This window comes from Trachemys scripta, chromosome 20 (assembly GCF_013100865.1).
Source record: "Trachemys scripta elegans isolate TJP31775 chromosome 20, CAS_Tse_1.0, whole genome shotgun sequence".
NCBI lineage: Eukaryota > Metazoa > Chordata > Testudines > Emydidae > Trachemys > Trachemys scripta.
This window is the reverse complement of record NC_048317.1, coordinates 10,693,921-10,713,116: the sequence shown is the minus strand read 5'-3', so window position 1 is coordinate 10,713,116 and position 19,196 is coordinate 10,693,921. Positions and strand designations below refer to the sequence as shown.

Sequence of the window (19,196 nt, the reverse complement as noted above, 5' to 3'; positions counted from 1 at the left end):
ATTTCAGATTGCTCACAACATAAGCAGCATGAGAACAGTGGGCCCTTAAGGTGGCAAGGCCTCTGCCCAGGGCAGTTCACAAAGCTCAGCTGGCATTGTCACTCTCAGCCACACTGCACTGAGCTGGTGGCTGCAAGGCAGTGCTGAGAGCAGCAGGTTTAACTAGGTGAGCTCCCGAGAGAGTTTTAATGGACTCTACTGAGTCAGCTGGAACACGCTGTTTCTCCCTTTTGGTAATAGGGCCAACTCCATTATTTAGGGCCCAGTGCTTCCACAGCAGATGAGGGGGTAGGAGAATGTCTCGCACGCCTTCTGAGGGAAACAACTTTGCAATGTTCTCTGGAGAGGGCACATTTCTGGCACTGTACCAGCATTAATGCACTAGGTACAAATATTTCTCAAGGCGGCAAATGTGCTTTTACAGGGTGTTTCCCTTGCCAGAAAGGGAAAGGCAGCTCAGGTGCAGTGGAAGGAGTCAGGCAGGTGACCCATAACACCTAGATCAGTTGTGCTGTGCAGTGTTTTCTCCTTCAGACACAGGCGGCCATTTAAGAAGAGTTCCATGCTTAAGAGGGGCTATTTTACTAATAGGAAGAGTTCCATTTCCTCCCCAGGTGGAAGTAACAGCTCAGTTCCTTCACAGTCTTCTTTCTGTGGCCTCACAGTAGGGCCCTCCCTCCCATCCTTGAATTATGCACAAGCCCCAGTGGCCATGGAGCATGTGAGCTCCCCTTTCCCTGGAGATCTCTCTTCTAAAGAGACAACTCAACTAATCACACATCCTTACACAAGGCAATCGCACTGGCAGGCCACTTTGTCTCCTCCACTAAATGCCCTGGGCAGCCCATCTAGTCCAAACCCCAGCCAAGATATTTTTGACAGAACTTCTGGAGATAAGTGTAGGCAGGAGGTTTCTGTTCCCAAAGGTCAGACGCATCCCCCACTCTGCATGAGAGCAACAGCCCTTCCCCCACTACTGGATCAAATCAAAGTCAGTGTTACATCGATGGAGGACTATGAAAATAGTCACTACCAGGAGGTCATCTTAGAAGAGCTTCTTTTATAGACACCCCACACACACTGCACTGAGTTTGCAGAAGCCTGCGCACCCTAAGAAGAAGTATAATTAATAGTCATCCCTCCAGTCATCTGCTTCTTTCCCCCACCCAGCCAAGCACAGTCAATAGTGGGGGGGAGGGAAAGAGGGGGGGAAGAAGAGACAGGGGCAGCACAACAGCACAATCCCCTGAACAAATGACACCAAAGAGAACTAGAACAAAACTGTTTAATTGCTTAACCCTTTCTCTTCCAGGGACCAGAGAAACAGAAATATTCTGCTCCTGTTAATGAGGACAGTAAGGCTTGTGTGTTATCTCTACAGCTGCAGGGGCACAGGTTGGGAGACTGTCCTCTTTAATATTTAAAAAGCTATGAGTAGTTGTCTTTGCAACATCCAAAGGAATCTCAGAGGCTCTATAGAGATTCCCCACTGCTAAAATACAAAAATAAAGGAGTAATCTCTGCCTATCCTCGGTTAGAAAGAGTTAACCAAAAATGGAGGGGCTTCTTTTCAAGGGGAAGGGTAGAAGAAAACAGCAGAGGTAAATAAAGCAACATCTCTTCCCCAGTATGTTTTTCCTTCACCAATAAATATGGAATTTCTCATTAACAAGCGGTAAAGCAGACAGAATCTGTCCAAAATGAGGGGGTGGGACCAGAGGGACTCCTCTCTTCAACCCCACTACTTCTTTCTTTTTAATCAAAAGCAGCCATTAAAAAAAACAAAAAACAAAAAAAACCTATCCACTGCAGAGGCAGGAAGTCTTGTAGCTTTCACACTGCAGCTGGCAGGTAGGAGAGCTACACTGGCACTCAGAAAAACAGCTGCCATGGCATAAGCTGAAGGGAAAGAGAAACCCCAGGAGAGCTTGTGGTTCTGTTCTTTTCAGAGGCTCGAGGCTCAGTAGATTTGAGAGTTAAAAAAGATATTCCAGGAAAAGCTTGCAAAGTTTAAGGAGAAGGAGGAGAAAGAAAGAGGTGTCTATTGGAAAACCTTAGGCAAAAAACTCCAGGCCACTTTTGAAAAAAAAAAAAAAAAAAAAAAAAAAAAACACAAACACCCCAAACAAGTGAGCCGTTTTCTGCTGCCAATGGATAGTAAACAACACTGAGGACCTGGGAATTCTGGCATACTGCTGCGGGGAGTAGCCTGTACACAACTAAATGGGCACAACTCTGTGAAGAGGCGCATGTACCACATTGGTGGTATATTAAAAGGTTAACCTGGCAAGAATGGGAAAGGCATAAGCACCCTCCCCCCCCAAGAGATGGCCTGTCCCAGGAAAGTCTTGTCTGGATGGAAGAAGAGCTGAGGTTACATTTGCTTGGACTATGAATACCACCTGTCCTAGTCCCCTGAGGCTCTGAAGAGCACAGGAGCACTCAATCTTCACAGGTGCATCTCCACGTGACCCAGAGACATCAGGGCTGAGCCTCACCTGGGTAAGCTGGAGCAGACATTGGCACAGCCGGCAGAGACCATATGGTCCCAGCTAGCTCCACCTGGATTGCAGTAGGTGGAAGGTTGAGCATTGCTTGCTAGGGGTCTGCTGAACACTGCAGTATAGATCCTGGACTACAAAGGGAGCAGGCCCTGGGACACACCACAGACCTCTTTAGATCATACTTGGCTCACCCTTGTTGTACAGGAGGTAGAGTGGGCTGTGGTGGTGGGAGGGAAGCCAGTCACACTGATCAGCCAACACCCAGCCACTCCTTCCTTCAATGTGTGGCAGCGCACAGCCGCCAGAGAAGGAAGGATGGGCCACTCACCTTTCCACAACAGGTACAGGAAGACCAGGGATTCCACCATGTGGGGAAAACAGCCCTAATGCAGCATGCCCATACACACAACCCCCACACTCCTGGGACCAATGTTAGCATATTTAGATCCTCAGCAGCAAAAGGTAAAAGAGTGCAAGAAAGCAGTAAGATCTCCAGGGGCTCTTTGGTTTTAGTTGATAGTCATAAAAAACACAGTTCTACTTGGGCTGTAGCACAGTCGTGCAAGATCAATTGGATATTTACGATTTGGCAAATGCAAGAGGGGACGCAGGGCTGAAAATTACCTGGGAAAAGAGTGGACATACAGTGCTATGTTCTAAAGATATGAAGCACCAGTCCTGGCTTTGTGGAGAGTTAGCAAGGGAAAAGTGGGAAAAGCGGGAAAAGCAAGGACTGCTCCTGAGAGGATCACTAACCCACAGTACCCTCCTCTACTCGTTGCACAAGAGGGAGGTCACCACGGTGATGATGCAGTGAGATATTGCCTCAGCTGAGGCCAGGAGTGGAGATTCTGAGTAGCTGACTGCACTAAAATTTCACCTTCTAGAAGCTCAAACTCCAGATGCAATAGTGCATGGCAGTAGCATTCCCAACACTCAGGGATGGGTGCTAGGAAAGGAGAAGGTAAATAGACCTAAAAAGTATTTTGGGTGAAGGAGATGGAAGCTTTGGAAGAGTGTATTATTAGCCACTTTCCTTGGTAGCTCTGCCCACATTAGTCATCCAAGCCTCATACCCCAGGCCAAGTCTCCTCCCATTACTGCATCTTGACTCTACAGGTTCACAAGCTACAGAGGAAAATAATGGATATTAAAGCTGGGAAGGCAGTTCCCCCCCCCTCCAATTGCATGTACTCAATGTCTCCTTTTACTCATCAACTAAGGTAGATGCCCAGAGACAAGGATTGACCACCACCCATTTTTAAACACAAACAGCCCCTTTCAAGGGCCATACGGTAAGAGATGGAGACCAGATGAACGCTAGTGAGATGTTCAGTGGGCCAAAGAGATATTCCATTATGACCAACAGTCCCAGACCAGGGCCAGCAGTAGAGCAGCTAAGCCAAGCTTCAGAGACCAATATCGCTGCAGTAAAGTCATTCCATAATCCCTGCCCTAGATTTACATTTTATTTGGGACATTAAGAATCCTCTGCAAACGCATGAATGTAGCCAATGCCCCTTCTTCCTGCTCACGCTGGAGGAGGTCACCAGTTTATACTGCTCACAGACAACTCAAAATCCCAGCAGGGACTAAATTCCACTAAAGGCAAAACCCAGACTGCATTGCCATGCTGCTCAGTAGTGTGACGAGGAGGAGGAGGAGAGGTGGTGGCGGTGGTCTAATGAGAAGGCCGCTCCTGCCCCTGCCAGCTTGTCCTACTCTGTGCATAGTGTGAAACAGTGCAGTCAGAAAGTTTAGAACCAAGGAAACCAGGTTCCCCTTCAACACAACAATTACAGGAAGGACAAGCCGTTTTGCTTTAGCTGGGCCGGCACTGGACCTGCCCCTCTGAGCTGTCTTCATCATCCGAGCCTCCAGCCCCCCCACTGGTCAGTCCTGTGATACGGTAGCCCATGTTCAGCAACATCACCTCCAGGGGGTCTGCGTTCATTCGTCTCTGGTTAGCTTGGGAAGCGCCTTCCATGTCTTCCACCACACGCCCATTGAGGGTTTCACTCTGCAAACAAGAAAGGAGACTGCTTTGGGAGGGCAGTCGCACAAGGTGGCACTAGAACGGTGATTTTGTTGCTCAGCAGAGAGGGACGCATCATCTCTACTGCTCCCTTAAGCTCAGGTTTTCTGGACTGAAAATTGGGTGAAAGTCATGTCCTATGGCACCACAGACTCACGGGCTGGCCCACTCCCTAACGGGTGTATGTTCACATTACAAGCCCAACACCACGATGCTAGTAGGCATCCTCTAGTCTGTAGGCCTGTGCTGGGGGAAGATTGTATCGAACTAGGATTTCAGCAAGGGTTGGATACAGTGGCTTAATGACCAAGCCGCTGGCCATCTTGAAAAGAATTCTTTGCCCAGCTGCCTGAATGTAGTTCTACCGCACTGCCTGCTGGCCCTCCAATTGGCTATGCAAGCTGGGGCATCCGAGACTCACAGTTCAGGCAAGATGCACCACGCAGCTGTGCACCACAGAGCTGCAGTGGGTTTTTTTTTTTTTTTATTTGAGAAGGGGTGAGAAAGAGGAGAAAAGCAAAGGCTGAGGTGCCCATTGTGACAGAGTTCCCTCTAAGCTGCGCGGCCGCGCAGCCACCTATTAAGTGCCGCTCAAGCTGCGGCTGGGGGAGAGGCGCCCCAACCCAGCTCCAGCCCTGCCGTGGCCAGGGGAGTGGTGCTCCTCCCATACTCCAATCCCCTCATCCCCACCCCTGCCACATGAATTTTGTTATGTGCACCAATATGGAGGTGATGTGTGACACATCACCTCCATATTGGTGCACATAACATTCATTCTACACACGGCTGGGAAAAATTAGAGGGAATGCTGCAAGTGCCCCCTCCCCTCCTGGGAAATCCCCTGACATCACCCTTCCTTTGGGAGCATTAAGAAAGGAGGCTTGGTTTAAAAAAATAAAATAAAAAAAGCCATCCCACGAGTGCTGAAAAAGCAAGACTTGTCCCACGTCAGGAGAGGTGCACTGGCAAAGTCTGGCAAAAAGGAGGCAGGAACCCTTGGAGAGCAGAGCCTGTATTATGCTATGCCTGGTTCTAGTTAGACCTCAGCCTCACTTATGAGCAAAGGCATCTTCCCTCCGTTCCAAGCCTCCCTCCAATACCAGGCCTTCCCCAACTCCCCAGCCTCTTGCGTGATTAGCCATACCTGGCCTGGCTCAGAAGAGGTCATCCACAGCCTAACCTGGAGCTCACAGGAGGACATTTGAAAACAGGTGCTTTGGCAAGAAGTTGAAAGTTTGTTCTATCTGGGCATCTTTTCACTACTCTGCTACAGACATTTACTCTCAGAGTAGTGCTGCCAGCTGCCAGTGTCATCCATCCTTCTGCAAACTGGAACAGTGAGGCAGGCACAGAGTGACCCAATGGCAAAGCCAGGAACAAAACCCAGAAATCTCACTCTGAATCCACCCAACTATTCCAGCACCCTGTAATCAGTCTTCATCGTCTGCTTGCATGAGGACAATGGCTTCTGGCCTGGAGTCCTAAAGCCCATCATCCAGGACCTACCTCTTTAGAGATGCTCTGTTACTGCTCTTACCTCCGGCCTCGGATTCCAGAGCCGTACAACTGGATCAATGCCGCTGGTGGCCAGGAAGCAGTAACTCGGGTGGGGCTGGAGACAGTTCACAATAGACTCATCCCCCTGCAGCACCCGCACCAGGTTGGTAGTTTCTTTCTCCCAGATGAAGAAAGACCCATCGTCTGAGCCGCTGACTATGTACTGTGCGTTGCTAGGAAAGGAAGAACAAAGCGCTCTGCTGAGATCACAGGGTAGTTAGAGAAGCCAGCTGTCATACCTTGAAGGAGAGGGTGGAGGAGGGCTCTGTACTCTATTAGACTGCACACTCATTGAAGAGGTGGCTATTCTAATGGGTTTGAAGGATGAAGGTGAGAGCAGGTAAGTCCATTAGGCTGAGAGGTAGGGAAGCCACTGCCTGGTTAGCCTTATTCCCACCTACACGCAAGACTAGCTCAGGGAATCAGCTAGTGACAAGATCCAGCATTTGGGTTTCACCACGCACTTAGACGTTCATCAGCATCTTTCTCAGCACTATACCAAGCAGAGAAATCGCACAAAACCAGACAGACCTCCAGATTCAGATAGCATTGTCCCAGCGCCCAAAGGAAAGGGACATTTCTAGATGGCAACAAAGGTAGTCTTCTGTGTCATTTCCCTCTGTCCTCAGAACTCATATGGTTGGGGACGAAGTTCTGGAGTACTGAAAGGTTGTGATGAACAGTCATCTGTATGCTGACCTACCATTTAACCAGCGATCCATGGAGGAATGCCACTTCAGCTGTTCCTGCAGTGGTCAAAAATCCCCACAGACCAGAAGCAACAATATCTTCTCATTGCCACCCATGCTAAGGCTGCACATCGTGACATAGCCACTGGACAGCAGCACTCTGCTGTTCCGTGCAACTGAAATCCTCTACCTTTACCATGCAAGGTCAACATACCTGCCAAAGAAGTTGGCCTCCTTGATGTCGGTGGTGGTGTTACAGTGGCCACAGTACCGGAATTTGTAGTCGTAGCTGCGTTCCCTCAGCACCATCTCATCATCCGAGATGGAGTCTTTGCGCCCAGTTGCTCGCAGCCGAATTGGCCCGCCCCCTTTCTTGTCTTCAGCTGGAAGGATAAAGAGTACAGAGATATTTTCCTCCTCACACATCACATGCTAGAGCAGAGAATTCTCCAACAAGTTTAGTACTTGCGAGAGGAACTCCGCTGACAGCTCTAGTTGAGAGCGAAGGCCAGTTTATCCAGAGGACAGGTATTTAGAGTGCACACTTCCTTCTCTGTACCTCAACCCTCTTCTTGCAATACCAACCCTAGAGCTCATGTGCAGCTTAAGACCAAAAGTGATTATAACTTCAGATCAAGCTCAATCCAATTTTTGAGGGCAGATGTTCATCTCATAACTACCCCCCTTGGTTGGGATAGCCTCCAAAAACCAAGGATCAAATAAACCATTGGGGGAGATTTTCCCTTGAGGTGCCTTCTGGCCAAGGATACTGGCAGGAAGCTTGCACTGAAGCTGCCCATACTGTACCTGTTCTGTGGCACAAGGACGTTCCTCCAGAGCTGTGAATCCAACACTTTATATAAGCACCAATTCATTCTTTGGGACCCTCCCCCTGCAACCTGTAGTCTCAGGAGCACAACCTTCAGGAACCTCCCTTTTAAAAGGAAAGGGATAATTTTTCAGCAAAAAGGGACAGACCATAAAATACTATGGAACTTAGAGCTCTCTGTAAACAACCAAGCAACAGCTGCAAGTCACAAGAAAGCTGGTGCAGTTATGGAGACAGCTTTCAGCCAGGAGATCAAATCAATCTATGGACAAACTGCAGCTCAACGAGCATCACTTCATAGCAGGGTTGTAATTTAGGTCAAGACTTTCTTCCTGAGTTATACCAGAATCCAACCCAAAGGGCTGAGCATTGGCACGCACCGTTATCACTTTTAGAGAAGAGGGCTGCATTGATGTCTCGATCCAGTGCATCACAAGCGCTGCTATGCGCCTGTTCTGGGAACTTCCCTTTGAAGTCATCCAGACACTCGAGCGCTTCTGCCACATACTTCAGTTCAAAGAGACAGCGGGCCAGGCGGAAGTGGGCTTTCAGGTGGCCTGGGTTCAGGGAGATGGCCTTCAAGCAGTCTCTTAAAGCATCATAGTGATCCCCATCCCTGCAGAGAGAAGAACAGACCCTGAAGGGACCTAAATATCCACCACCCTCTTCCAGGCAACATGAGAGCTTGTCATCTACTTCTCAGCTCTCCCTGTACCCGTGGGCTTCCCAAGTATCTCCAACAGCACTTCCTTTCTCACAAGAGCTCTCATTTCATCTCCCAGTGGCTCAGCTCACAGAACTAGGTCTCCGCGCAGAAGAGGGATCACCTCCTGTTTGAAGACCAGGTCTCTGCCTCCCCTAGAGTGGCTGCACAATAGTTTCCTGTGCTACTATTTTAAGCCCTACAGATCAAGTCTCATTGCTGCAAGCTAGTCCGTGGTGGGGATCCCCCATCCCCAGAGGAGCAGTCCCCAGGCCAAGCCTACAGAAAGGAGCCCTAGGGCACAGATACCTTTCCACGAGCACAGTAGCTCAAGTGTTCCCTCTTGTGGGGAAAACTGTGTAGCAGCACATTTCCCTTTCCAATGGCCGAGTTAGATGCCCAGCAGGGGGATATAAAACCATCAGGATTTTATATTCCTGATGGACATTTATCTCCAAAGTGGCATTCTCCTCCTGCAATTCATGTTCATTCTGTGGTTTTTAAATGTCTTCTGTAACCGATTGGTACCTATTGAGCCAAATCATAACATCCAACTGGTTACGTTTAAAAATATTTAGGCTAAGCATGCTTAATTGCCCTATACCCAAGGTTATAGGAGAAAGTGGAGGACAATGCCAGCCTGTCTCAGCATGCATCCCAGAAGCAGAAGAAACATGACAAACCTTTCACTTTGGTATTTAGTTATATTAGATGTGGGCTGAAGGAGGGGATGGAAGCCAGGGTTTTGATTGGGATGACGGGCAGCAGGATTAACTACTCTCCCAAGCTGCCCTCCCGTGCCAGTCTCATAATTTTAAAAAATAAAGTCTAAGGGATTTTCTTCACGTACAGCGCTACAGCGGCCCAGCTGCAGCGCTTTAGTGGAGATGCTCCTAAGCCAATGGGAGAGCTTCTCCTGTTGGTTGTTAAGCCACCTCTCCGAGAGGCAGTAGATAGGTCAGTGGGAGAAGCTCTCCTGCAGACAGGCAGCTTATCTACGCAGCGGTTTATATAACGATGTAGCTCAGGAATATGGATTTTTCACACCCCTGAGCAACGTAGTTACAGATATAGGTCTGTAGTGTAGACCTGGCACAAGGCTTTGTCTACACTGGCACTTCTGTCGCTCAGGGGTGTGAAACCCCCCCCCCACACACACACACAGTTTGGGTTGCAACAAAATCTCAACTGAACAGAGCGAACTGATCTGCCAGAGCCTGGAACAATCTCTCAGAGAAGCATGAACTGCCCCATATATCTCAGTGACGGGGTAACTCAGGCGCCCCATTTGATACTTTAGAACATTAACATTGTTAGCTCTTTCACCGCTCAAGAAAGTACAGAAGAAAAGAGGGGGAACTCTGAGGCCAGCTCTACCTATAATCAGTATAGCTACATCACTCAGGGCTGTGAAAAATCCACATCCGAGTGATGTAGTTATACCAACCTACCCCTCCATGTAGACAGCGCTATGATACAGCTACCACCTCTCCAGGAGGTGGATAAACTATGCTGAGGGGAGCAGCTCTCCTGTCGGCATAGAGCGTCTTCACTTAAGCGCTACAGAGGCACCAATGCAGTGTTTTAAATGTAGGACTTCCCTGAGCAATTCCTCGTTTTGGCACCATGGGGGAGACCACCATTTGTTTTTCCCTCTGCTATCGATGAGTCAAGCAGGCCGTTTGGGCCCCAATGAATGGAGCCACGCCCAACAAGCCCATGCACATTTTTTTGAACATCTGCAAAGTCTGCAAGTAATGTCTTGTTTTTGAGGACTCATGTGGGTGGAACTCGGAAGAGCATGTTTATTTCCCCCTCCCCTATCAACTTGACCCCTGAAGGAAGATGTGTGTGTAATGAGGCCACCAGGCTTTAAGGGACGAGCCCAACCCTAGAAATGTCTTTTGCCATCCCTGCTATAACAGCACAGCACTGCCCACAAGCGTCCTATTCAGCCCGGAAATCCAAATCGAGCAAGTCACAAGAAGATTGCGTGGGGTAAAGCAGTCTTCTCTCTACAGAATGGAGGCTTTTTATTTATGGAAATATATTTGCAGACCAACAGTTCAGCCAGCTGTATCATCACCTGCACCTTCTACTGCAAATAAAAATCAAAACACTTTGCAAACATTGGGTTCATTTCAGACTGTGTGTAAACAATGAAGTTGCACCTGCCTGAATTTAGCCAGTAAGTGTCAACTCATGTGAGGTAGGTGAATACTGGTCCTACGTTACAGCTGGAAGGGTGGGGTAGCGAGAGGTTAAGTGGTTTGTCTGTGAAATTAGTGGCAGAACCAGCATTAACACAAGCCCAGTACTTAAACACTTTTATACACCTTCAGAAGCACCAGACCATCAATCCAGCAGTGTGGATGCAGGCTCCCCTGCTCAAATCAGGTCTTTAAAAAACAAATTTTCTATTAGGCAGCTGACATCCAAGAAGAGACTTGACCACAGGCAAAGTCTTAAGTGAAATGGAGACAGAATGTGGCTTTCTTGGTATTTTGAAGAGTTAGCTCTGCTGTTAGCTACCTTGACACACCCAAAAAGACTTCGGTCTTCACTGTCAAACTGGCAACAGATTGGGTATCGAGAATTTGCTATTCTAAAGCAGCAGCTTTCTTCTCCCAGAGTTACAAGATTTGACATCATGTGATCTTAAAAGCTTTAGATATAAAGTGGTTTAATTACGGCCAGTGAAGACTGCTTAGGAAATTTTGCCTGTAAATGCAAACTGGGACATTTTCAGATTTTAAGTGGCAGAGAACATGTGTGTTTGAAAACCAGCTATTGAGCACAAACAGTAGCTGTAGGATGAGTGGGGGCAGGGCCGGCTTTAAACCAATTCGGCCGATTCCCCAGAACGGGGCCCTGCGCCTAAGAGGACCCCGCAATGTCCGGGGCTGCCGGCGGAGCGGGAAAAAAAAAAAAAAAAAAAAGCCACATCCTGCTTGTCCCCCCTCCCTCCAGCGCTTGCGCCGCCATACAGCTGATCAGCGCAAGCCTGGGAGGGAGGGGCGAGGAGGAGGAATGCAGAGTACTTGGGGAAGAGGCAGGGCCAGGGCGGGGATCCAATGGGGCAGGGAGGGGGCAGAGTCAGGGCGGGGGGAGGGGGCGAGACAATTTGCATCCCAGCGTGGGGCCCCGCACCTGCTAAAGCCGGCCCCGAGTGAGTGAGTGTGTGGGCGGGGGGGGGGGGGGGGGAAACACGACCGACCTTCTTTCTGTACCTGCCCATTGTTCATTAAGAGGGAGGCCAAAGTGAGGCCCACAGAGTTCTATAGCTTGGCCTGCAGCTGCCCTCACCTTGAGGTATGGAGCACATAACCCAGGGAGTTAACATGTCCCAGCATGGGCTGAGGAGCCAGGCTACAATGCATTGTCTCATGTGAGACCCCAGCCTCCATTTGTGGGATGGTGGTAGCTGCCCTTGGCAGGAGAAAAGGAGCCAATCACCACATCCTTTGTGCTCCTGGCAAGTTACTAATATATCCTTCAGTGAAATTCCAAAGATTACTGTGACACTCTGTGCCTCAAAGTAGCACCTGGGAACCCCCATATTCACGGTGATATGATTAGGATAGGTTTTGTACAATGCATGCTTTGTGAGGTATCATTTAAAAAGTCTTGATCTGCTAAACCATAATAACCTGTTGGACTGTATGTACTATCATTGTAGGTGAAGTTATCAAGTATTGTTATATGTGAAATGTGAGAGATTGGGAGATGCCCACAGCCAGCCTTTCCGTTGCAAGAAAGGAGGGCCAGACAGGCATTGAAGGCCCATCAGAGAGAATCCACTCTCCCAGAAGTTTCTCAGAAGATGCATGTAGGCAACGGAAACTGTCTGGCTCCCACATCACAGCAAGGATCTTTCTAGCAGCTAGAAGAAGGTATAAAAAGAGCGAAGCTGTAGCCCACAAAAGCTTATGCTCAAATAAATGTTAGTCTCTAAGGTGCCACAAGTACTCCTGTTCTTTTTGCAGATACAGACTAACACGGCTGCTACTCTGAAACCTATACAAAGAGAGACAGTGACATTATCACTTGGCCTCTTAGGCCTCTCCTGCCCAATCTGAACACCTGGGAAATCATCTGGAAGATAAAGACTTTGAACTAGGGAGATTGGACCCCCTTCCAGCCTGGGACCAATCTGTGTATTGAGGAACTGTAAGTGGTTTGTACCATCTGTTAGGGTAAGAGACTGTTTGATTCAAATCTTGCTTAGTCAATTTCAGTTAAAAATAAATTTGCAGTCTAAACTCTAATTTCTTAAGTAACCAAATTTGATCTCCATGACTGCTACTTATAATCACTTAAAATCTATCTTTCTGGAGTTAATAAATCAGTTTTATATTTTATCTAAAACAAAGTTTTTAGTTGAAGTGCTTGGGGAATCTCGGGTGCATGTCCACTTTCCTATGAAGAAATGGCAAACTTATTGTAGAGTTTGCGCTGTCAAAGGGAACCTTGAGCAGTACAAGACAGTATATTTCTGGGGTGCAAGGCTAGGGAGTGGGGGGGGAATTGGCCGAGGCCCCTCTATTGATGGGCCCTGAGTGGCTGCGTGATCATTCAGGTAACTCAGCTGGGTGTGTCCCTACCTGTAGATTGCTGTACAATTGCAGTGCCTATCAGCGACTTGTAGCTTGACATTAGCACCATAGTGCAAGACACAGTCCAGGCTGGTGGGTTTGGTGGGTTCAGGCTCCAGGTTGGGGACCTTGTCACAATTACATATTAAAGAAACCTGCTGAAGCGCTAACTGTTCATCTTCTCACCAGAAGAAATATCCTGCTGTTCACCTTCTAGCGCTTAGCACAGTATAGTTTCAGATGTGCCAGCCAACACCACTTCTTTAGTAAAGGGAATCATTTTTCCTAACACCTCACTAATGAAGTTTGCCCTGATGCTCAACCTATGTTTTCCCTTTCACAATTCCCTCCCATTGCATCACTCTAGAGTCTTCTCCCTCCTTGACTTTTACATCCTTCTGAGGCTGTTCCCAAACCTTTGTTCCTGTCTTTGCAACACCAACCACTGGCCAGGTACCAATGATCAGATCAAATTGATGGCAGTTCTTCATCTTGGCAAGAAGGTAGGAGAACTCCTACCAGGAGGGAGTTTTTCACAAAACAGCAATAGATGTAAGAGATCACCGCTATTTTACATATGCTGATAGTAAGTCATTATCCAATGGTCCTACTCTACTCAAGGAGAGGGAGGGAGTGAGCGCACATGCACCTAAAACAGCTTTGCCATATTTTGTGTGAGCAGCTCTGGCTGTTGTCAGAAGGGACGTTAACTGTTGCAGATGCTAACAATACGCATTCAGCAATGTGCCAGACACAGCCTCCGGTAGTGCCCAAAAATTAACCATAACTCTGCAGTGTTACTGAAAGGATCCCAGGTAGTTTCTAGTATGGCAGACGTGTCTAGTCCAGGTAGTATGTGAATGAATACACCTCACGTTAGATGTGCTCTGGGTACATCTGCCAATGTGGTGATTTGGACTAAGCTAGCAGTGGGAGCAGTTACAACCAACCTGCAGGGGGTCTTAGCTTTCAGGAACGTAACAAAGATTGAACCAGATGAACAACATAACCCCTACCTTGTCGGGGGATAAATGTCTACAAATCCTTCCACTGGAATATTCCCTATACCAGATCACAGAGCTATTGATGCTGCTTGAGACACGTGGGTTTTTTATAATGTTATAAAGAAAGAAGCAAGCTACCTAGATTGTACCAGTGAGCAATGAAATGCATCTCATGACCAGACACCATCTGTGTCCAGTCTCTAACATACACAATTCTGTGATTAACCCATTCTAGGTTTCACAATATCCTGCAGTAGTTTTATCCGATTAGATGAGCCTCACTCTGCACAAATGTGGCTAGGAGCCCCGCTGTGAGCAATGGGGCCCATGAGACAGGAACTCAATGGGGGTCACACCCAAGTCTGGAGCCCATAACTTCATATACCTAGCAGTACTGATGCCCAGATCCTGTGGTACACTACGTTTGACAGCACACACTCATTTTGTTAGCCTCCCACAAAAGGAGTCCAGCTTACTTACCACTTGCGCTTCATGTAGGCAGCAGCTCTGTTTCCGTACAGCATGGCGTTGTTGGGGGCTTTCTGAACTGCTCTGCTGTACAGCTGGATGGCTTGAGTCCACTGCTGGCACGCAAATGCCTCATTGGCTTGCTGTTTAATTTTTTCCAGATATGGAGGCAGCTCAATCTGGGGACTGCAGGGAGAGACAGGTGTGGGGTTACAGTCACTACGGTAACGCTGAAGAGATTCAACAATTTGGTCTAGTTAAAAGTCTAATAGAAGAATTCCATTACACTGAGAAACAAAGGAACAGAGCCCACCACAGTCACATCAAGGGTTCATCTTGTCCAGTATCCGACAGCGGCCAGTACCAGACGCTTCACAAAAGTGCATAGGTACAAGAAAACACCTGAGCTTAGGGAAGTTTCCTTAGAAGCCCTGTCAGTGAGGAGTTGGCTTATGCCCTGGAGCATGAAAACTCCCATCTTTTTTATTTTAACACTAAGTAATGTAACAATAGGTGCTTTTGTTATCCGTGTGAAGTGTTTAACTTCACTGAACTCTACTAGAATCTCTTTGCTTCAGTGATACTTTGCAGCGGCAAGTTCCACAGGTTGTGTTGTGTAAACAATATTTCTTTTAATCAGTTTTAAGTCGGCATTCAGTGACACTCTTATTTTTTTAAAGAGTCAAATAAGCCAGCTCACATGGCGGCAATAAGTCTCTTGACATTTCAAAGATTTCTGATGAATTAGCACCTTATGCTAGAGGAACCCCCAAAACACCAGACATGTTAAACTTCAAGTCTGCCTCTGCTTTCCCAACTACACTTAGTCCTTTTAAAAAAAGAGAGAAGTACAGTAGATATTGGTAATGGCAAAGAACCATTCAACCCGGTCACCAGTTCAAATCCAGGCCAAGATGATCAGGACTGAGTCATGACCATCCGAGGGCGGTTCTGGGATTTGTGACCTGAGACTGCCAAATCATTTCACAGGAAGGAGAGACTGTGCTGTGGAGAAGTAAAGGAGGTCAGTTTCCATGTGTGACAGGCCAGTTGTGGATTTATTCAGCAATAATTCACCACAACCATAAAAGGAAAAAGATCCTGATGGCCAGGATTTCCCCATCATGCTCTTGGCCTAACCTGGCTCTGGTTTGCAGCCCGTTTACCACCAGCAGCTGAGTGAATACCAGAACAGAGCTCCCTGGGTAATCTTTGCGTTAGTAAGTGAAGAAGAATTCCACTTCACACCTCAGTCAGCAGCTTCGGGTCTCGCTGGGATCACAGGGCACAGAGCAGAACCAGGGGCACCTCATCCAAACGAATTTGTCACCTCACCTGATATGTGTTCTTCCCTCAGACAATCTGAATCCGTTGCTGTGGAGATGGATGCCGTTTGACACTCCATTGGTTGAGGTCTTTCCATTCTGCACTTCTGGGGGGAGGGGGGGTTGTAAAAAAATATAAATAATTAGAAGAGTAAAATCCAGCTACAGATTACAGACTCTCCTCTGTGGGCTTGGGATTTCTAGTCCACCAACACGAAGTCAGGCTAGCAGGAGCCCAATTCAGCCCAGAGGTAAGTAGCTACAACTCCACTGACTTCAGAGAGTCTGGTTCCTACCTCAAAGTCTATGGAAGTATAAGCATTTGGCAGGATTGGCTGATCCCCTCGGACATCAGCTACAAATACTCTGCAGGATCCATCACAACAGATCTCCCAAGCAAGAGAGCTGAATACACCGAGAGCTTCTCCAATCTTCTCCCGCCTCCCCATTCCCACAGAAAATGGAAGCCAAGATGAAGGGCATTCAGTACCGCCTTCAACAGGCTGGGCCCAGGCACGAGCGATGACCCCCCGTATTTTCCTCAGATTAGTAGAGGGTTTAAATTTATAGAATAGCCTTGCTGCCCTCATTCACTTTTCTAGTTCCTACTCAGCTCAGATTTCACACTGGAAAGCAGAATTGCGCTGGGCTTCGCTCTCACTTCCCATACAGCACCACACTTACCCCCTGAAGAGTGGCACTTCTTTGGCAGGAGAAAAGTGTACGGCCTCTGTTTGTAAGTCAGGTCAAACAAGTAGACCTACAAGGCAATGGGAGAGAGAGAGATACCAAGGACTGAACGCACAGTCAGTGACACCATGGTGATGAGCAGGACAGAACACCACCCAGCCAACCGTTTTGCTTTCTGTCTATTAGAGTTTGGTAGAATGTTACAGACACACATACAGCAAGGAGACAGAGGGCAGCAATACCAGCACTGGGACAAGGTAAGATGTTCAGAAAGAACTGTGCTGAGAAATGAGACACCTGACTTATTAAACTAATAGCAATAAAGCCCCCTTGATACCAAACATACTACATAAGCAAGAATTGACCGGTGACTGAATGGTTAGTAAAGGCAAAAAGAAAGTTCCAGCTACAATGTTAATAGGGAGCACACAAAAATCACACAATCTACAAATTTAACTTCAGCCTATACAAACAGGTTACTGAACCATTTTTGTCCTTGGGTTCATGACCTGATTGTAAACAATTAGCAGCTGAGAATGGGAAACAAGTGGGTCGCACTAGATGAAGGGAAAACCATCTATAGGCAAAGGAAGACTCCCGTCTTCTAGAGGAGCCCAGCATTCTGTGCCACAAAGCCCTTGAGCAAGAGTGCATCGGCATAAGAACTGCCAGCCCAAATCAGACTCAAGGTCTATCTAGCCCAATACTCTCTCACAAAGTGGCATTATCAGACACTTCAGAGGAAGGTGCAGAGAATGGCTCTGGAATAACCTGGCCACAAGGGAAGTTCCCTCCCTAACCCTTAGAAGTTAGCTCTGCCAGCAGGATTTACTGGTCTCCCTGCAATCTAAACCAGCCCTCGATTTGCAGGTGTTGATTTCTACTAGGAAGAGATTCACAATAGGCTTTTACAGAGACCCAAGAATGTCATCTAATGCTTAGAATGAAACTGTCAAACATCCCAGGTGCAAGCCATTGTCTCTATAGGAAGAGACAACTCTTCCTCCACTAGATTCTACTAGAGAACTAGCCAGAGGTGGCAGTATAGGAATTAGTGCAGGTTTCCTAAAGCAACTCATTCCCAGGTCAGTCATGAAACAATTTCTGCAGCTCTTCCAGATTGGTTTTGCAGTTGACATTTGCCTGAGTGAAAATTTGCTACTCAAATTTAACATTACACTGACCTCTGATGTAAGAGGGTAACCATTAAATCCCTGACAACAGCCACTTGAATCAAACTGTATTACAGACACACACACACAAATTGCTCAAGGCATGATAAACGCTGTAGAATAATATCAGGGTGAGTCAAGACATCATGACCCAGCTAATACAGTCTTATGTAAAACCCTTATTCCTGAACTTCAGTTTAGCATCCTACCTGTTCCCCTCCCATATTGACCAACAGCTCCGTGCCATCAGGACTGAAGGTGACGTACGTGGCTACTAGAACTCTCAGCCGGTTGTTGTAGTCTGGTAGCTTCACTGGAAGGTGCCCTGCAGAGAAGAAACTAGCATAGTTTACTTGCTTAACTGGTAGCCCTCAACATCTTCTGCTCCACACTGGTCACCACGTGTTGTGGGAGACTGCTGAAAGAGAGCACACGAATGAAACACAGTCACGTTCCAAGCTATTCCCAGTTTTCCACTGCTGTATATAAGAAGTCTTTACATCAGTCTGAGGGGCTCTAACCCAAGGCAGGAAGACTTGCCCTCAAACTTACACAGCCATCCTTTCAGGGCCTCTTAAAGAAACCCTTCTGCATGGCTCTGCCCAGGTGTAAAGGAATCAGCCCCTGAAGACTGGTGTTTGCAATCCAGCTAGGATCCAAAGGCAGCTAAACACTGCTTCAATGAGACTATCCTGAAGCTCCAGCGATTCACTGGAGCCAGCCACTGTCTGATTCATGGAAGACTCCATCTGAACTTCATTATTTTTCAGCTCTCTAATAACGTTTCTGTGTCTTGGCTCATTGGCACAGCAGAATATGGGCTGCTTGATCACATTGTGCATTAATTGCTCAGCCCACACATGGGTTCTCATGCTTCAGATAGAGCAGAGAAGCATTGAATGGCCAACACAGAAGGATTAAGAACATTAAGGGACCCTATGGTGGGACCTTATTACAAATAAGGCTTTCCAGGGGCACAACTCTGATCCTTTTTAATGTATCCGTTTCCCAGTCGGACTTGTAGTATTCACTCTGTTTCAGTGCAGTGGTTCAGACTAATCTATATTAGGGGCTTTTGAAAATAATACACAGTGATTAATGCTAGTGAAGGGCACAGAAAAACAGGTGCTCATTTCTCCACAAGACAGGTACTGAATGGGGCCAAGTTTCCCCTCACATTGGACCACAAATGCTTCCCCCTCTAGAGGGGAGTTTATTGTCTCTGTGGTTTATTTAGTTTTTGACTCTGCAGTGAAGCTGATTAAAAGGGGACAGTTGTGATGTAGCAGAGTGGTGACAGCATCTTGTTCATGTAGGCCAGCCAACATACATCAGTAGACCAAGTTCATTAGCAATCTACACCAGGTGTGAACCGAACCCAGAAATGAGAGGGGGATCTATAGCTATCCAGTCCCTCCCCAGGTTAATTAATGCATCAGTATTTTATAGCCTTGCAGGATAGCAGAGCAGGACAGTCCTAGTTTTCATAACATAATGGCCGGAGAGGCTTGGAGGCACGTGTACCAGATTGTAAGCTCTCTTGGGCAGTTTTTTGGTGCTTCATCTGATCACTGACCCTAGCTCCTAGGCACTGCCAGATAAAAATAATGGTCATATCAGGACAG

At 47.4% G+C, this 19,196-nt stretch overlaps 1 protein-coding gene across 3 annotated transcripts in view; it reads right to left on the bottom strand.

Annotated features, from left to right (window-relative positions):
* Nucleotides 1–3,959: 3,959 nt before the first annotated feature.
* WDTC1 (WD and tetratricopeptide repeats 1) overlaps nt 3,960–19,196 on the bottom strand; it is a 43,065-nt gene continuing 27,828 nt past the window's right edge. For 2 of the 3 annotated variants that reach the window (XM_034753765.1, XM_034753766.1), the window contains 8 exons: nt 17,781–17,896; nt 16,394–16,469; nt 15,720–15,816; nt 14,397–14,570; nt 7,995–8,230; nt 7,000–7,168; nt 6,077–6,269; nt 3,960–4,524 (listed from right to left, as the gene is read on the bottom strand). In XM_034753765.1, coding sequence (XP_034609656.1) covers nt 4,327–4,524; nt 6,077–6,269; nt 7,000–7,168; nt 7,995–8,230; nt 14,397–14,570; nt 15,720–15,816; nt 16,394–16,469; nt 17,781–17,896 — 1,259 coding nt within the window. In that variant the 3' untranslated portion in view covers nt 3,960–4,326. The remainder of the gene's footprint in view (nt 4,525–6,076; nt 6,270–6,999; nt 7,169–7,994; nt 8,231–14,396; nt 14,571–15,719; nt 15,817–16,393; nt 16,470–17,780; nt 17,897–19,196) is intronic. The other variant, XM_034753767.1, reaches the window with a different exon arrangement.